The sequence below is a fragment of the Parus major genome, chromosome 5 (genome assembly GCF_001522545.3).
Source record: "Parus major isolate Abel chromosome 5, Parus_major1.1, whole genome shotgun sequence".
In the NCBI taxonomy this organism is placed as follows: Eukaryota; Metazoa; Chordata; class Aves; order Passeriformes; family Paridae; genus Parus; species Parus major.
The window spans coordinates 8,972,250-8,974,240 of NC_031774.1; the positions used below are offsets into that span (position 1 = coordinate 8,972,250).

A 1,991-nucleotide genomic window follows, 5' to 3' on the forward strand; every position below is an offset into this window, starting at 1 on the left:
GGGCTGCAGTCCTGCTGTCTCTCACAGATGGTGCCGTTCTCTCCCCTGCTCGCGGTGCTGCTGCAGCGGCCCCACCGGCACAGCTGCTCCCCGCAGCACTCGGCATCCCGAGAGCAGCGCTGCGGGAAAAACCTGCTCAGAAAGGGGCTCCGGAGGGCTCCGGGCGGCTCCCGCAGCCCCAGGGACCCAAATGACCCCGGAGCAGAGATCCGGCACAACTGCCCGTTCTCTGGGCTGAGCACACCCGGAGCTACGGGCACAGGGACAGAGCAGCAGAGCCCATCTATCCCTGTCCTGGACACCCCTCAAACCCTGTCCTGGACACCCCTCAAACCTTGCACTGGGTACCCCTCAAACCCTGCCCTGCCCTGGACACTGCTCCATCCAGCCCTGCCCTGGGTACCCCTCAAACCCTGCCCTGGACACCCCTCAAACCCTGCCCTGGACACCCCTCAAACCCTGCCCTGGACACCCCTCAAACCCTGCTCTGGGTACCCATCCAACTCTGCCCTGGGTACCCCTCAAACTCTGCCCTGTCCTGGGTACCCCTCAAACCCTGCCCTGCCCTGGGCACTGCTCCATCCAGCCCTGCTGCAGCTTCACTGGGAATTCCAGCCTGGCCTCTCCCCACCCTCCCAGGGGGCAATTCCTGCCCAATATCCCCTCTAACCCTCCTCTCCCCCCATTTAAAGCCATTTCCCCTTATCCTGTCACTCCAGGCTTGCAGAATGTCCCTCCCCAGCTCTCCTGCAGCCCCCTCAGCACTGAAATGCTGCTCCAAGCTCTCCCTGGGGCCCTCTCTTCTGCAATCAGGGAAACAGAAATTAATAACTGAAACGTCATCAACAGAGGACATTACTGATCTTTTCCATTGACAAACGCAGGCAGGAATTTACAATTTGTTCAGGAGATTTGTTTTCAAAGAGCAAAGCAACAAAAAAAAAAAATAAAGTCTGACTAAAATCCATTTTTTAGTTGTAATTAGAACCAGACCCCGTTGGTAACCAAGAACCTTTGAGAAAATCTCTCTGAAAAACAAATCTCTTTGCAAATCAGAAATGCTAAAGGTCACTTTGTACAACAATTGTCTCAGTGTTCCAACTACACACGCCTCAGAAATCAACCCAATAAAAGCCATGTGTGTCACTTGGCTCCCTTTTTTTGGTAGTTTGATTAACAATGTTAAGGAGTCGTAGCAGAGCAGCCTCTCAGCAGCTTTTCCCTGTCTGGGCAGCCACACAAACTCTGGATTTCCTTCCCAGCAGATCCCACAGGCAGTGTTTAACACGGGGAGAGGGGCAGGACTACACTGGCACTGCTGGGAGCTGCCAATTCAGGGGAAATGCTGTGTGACTGGGCAGGTTCCAGCTCGGGGAATTGACCCCACACAAGAGCAGCCAGGACCCAGATTGCACTTTCCTGCTCCTACAGGTGTTCTGCTGGGAGCTGCAGGGAAAGGTGGAGGGGGAAGGTGTTGGGCAGCCCCAGGCCCGGGTTTTAATTACCCCACGCTAAGAAGAAAGTATTTTTACCCTGGTGCAGAAAGTTTTGCAGTTTCTTTTCTGTCAATTTTGTCTCGTTGCCATTAGCAGTACCTTGCAGAGCTCGTGAAGATCCCCTGGAATCCCCCTCGCCCAGGACTTACCGTGTGCTGGGGCTTGCAGAGCTGACATCGGTACTCCGAGGGGGAGAAGAGGCAGAACTTCCCTGCCTCGCAGTCCTCGTCAATGATGCACTCCTGGGGAAAGGAGCAGAGCGAGCTTGGCCAAACTCCTGCTGCTCCTTGAGACCCCAGGGGCTCTTCACTGCTCCCATTTCTTACTTGGGAACCAGCACAGCCAGCTCCAGGGGCTGCACAGCTCTGCAGCAGAGTGCTGATCCCTCCCCGACCCTTCCCAAACCTCTGGCACAGGCAGGGACACACCTGAGCACAGCTGGGCACAGCTGGGACACACCTGGGACACACCTGAGCACAGCTGGGCACAGCTGGG

At 56.1% G+C, this 1,991-nt stretch overlaps 1 protein-coding gene across 1 annotated transcript in view; it reads right to left on the reverse strand.

The window, feature by feature from the left end:
• DKK3 (dickkopf WNT signaling pathway inhibitor 3) overlaps positions 1–1,991 on the reverse strand; it is a 14,392-nt gene that overhangs the window by 3,188 nt on the left and 9,213 nt on the right. The window contains exons 4-5 of the mRNA XM_019006989.2: positions 1,646–1,738; positions 1–119 (exon numbers count right to left, since the gene is read on the reverse strand). The exon at positions 1–119 is cut by the window's left edge and continues 2 nt beyond it. Coding sequence (XP_018862534.1) covers positions 1–119; positions 1,646–1,738 — 212 coding nt within the window. The remainder of the gene's footprint in view (positions 120–1,645; positions 1,739–1,991) is intronic.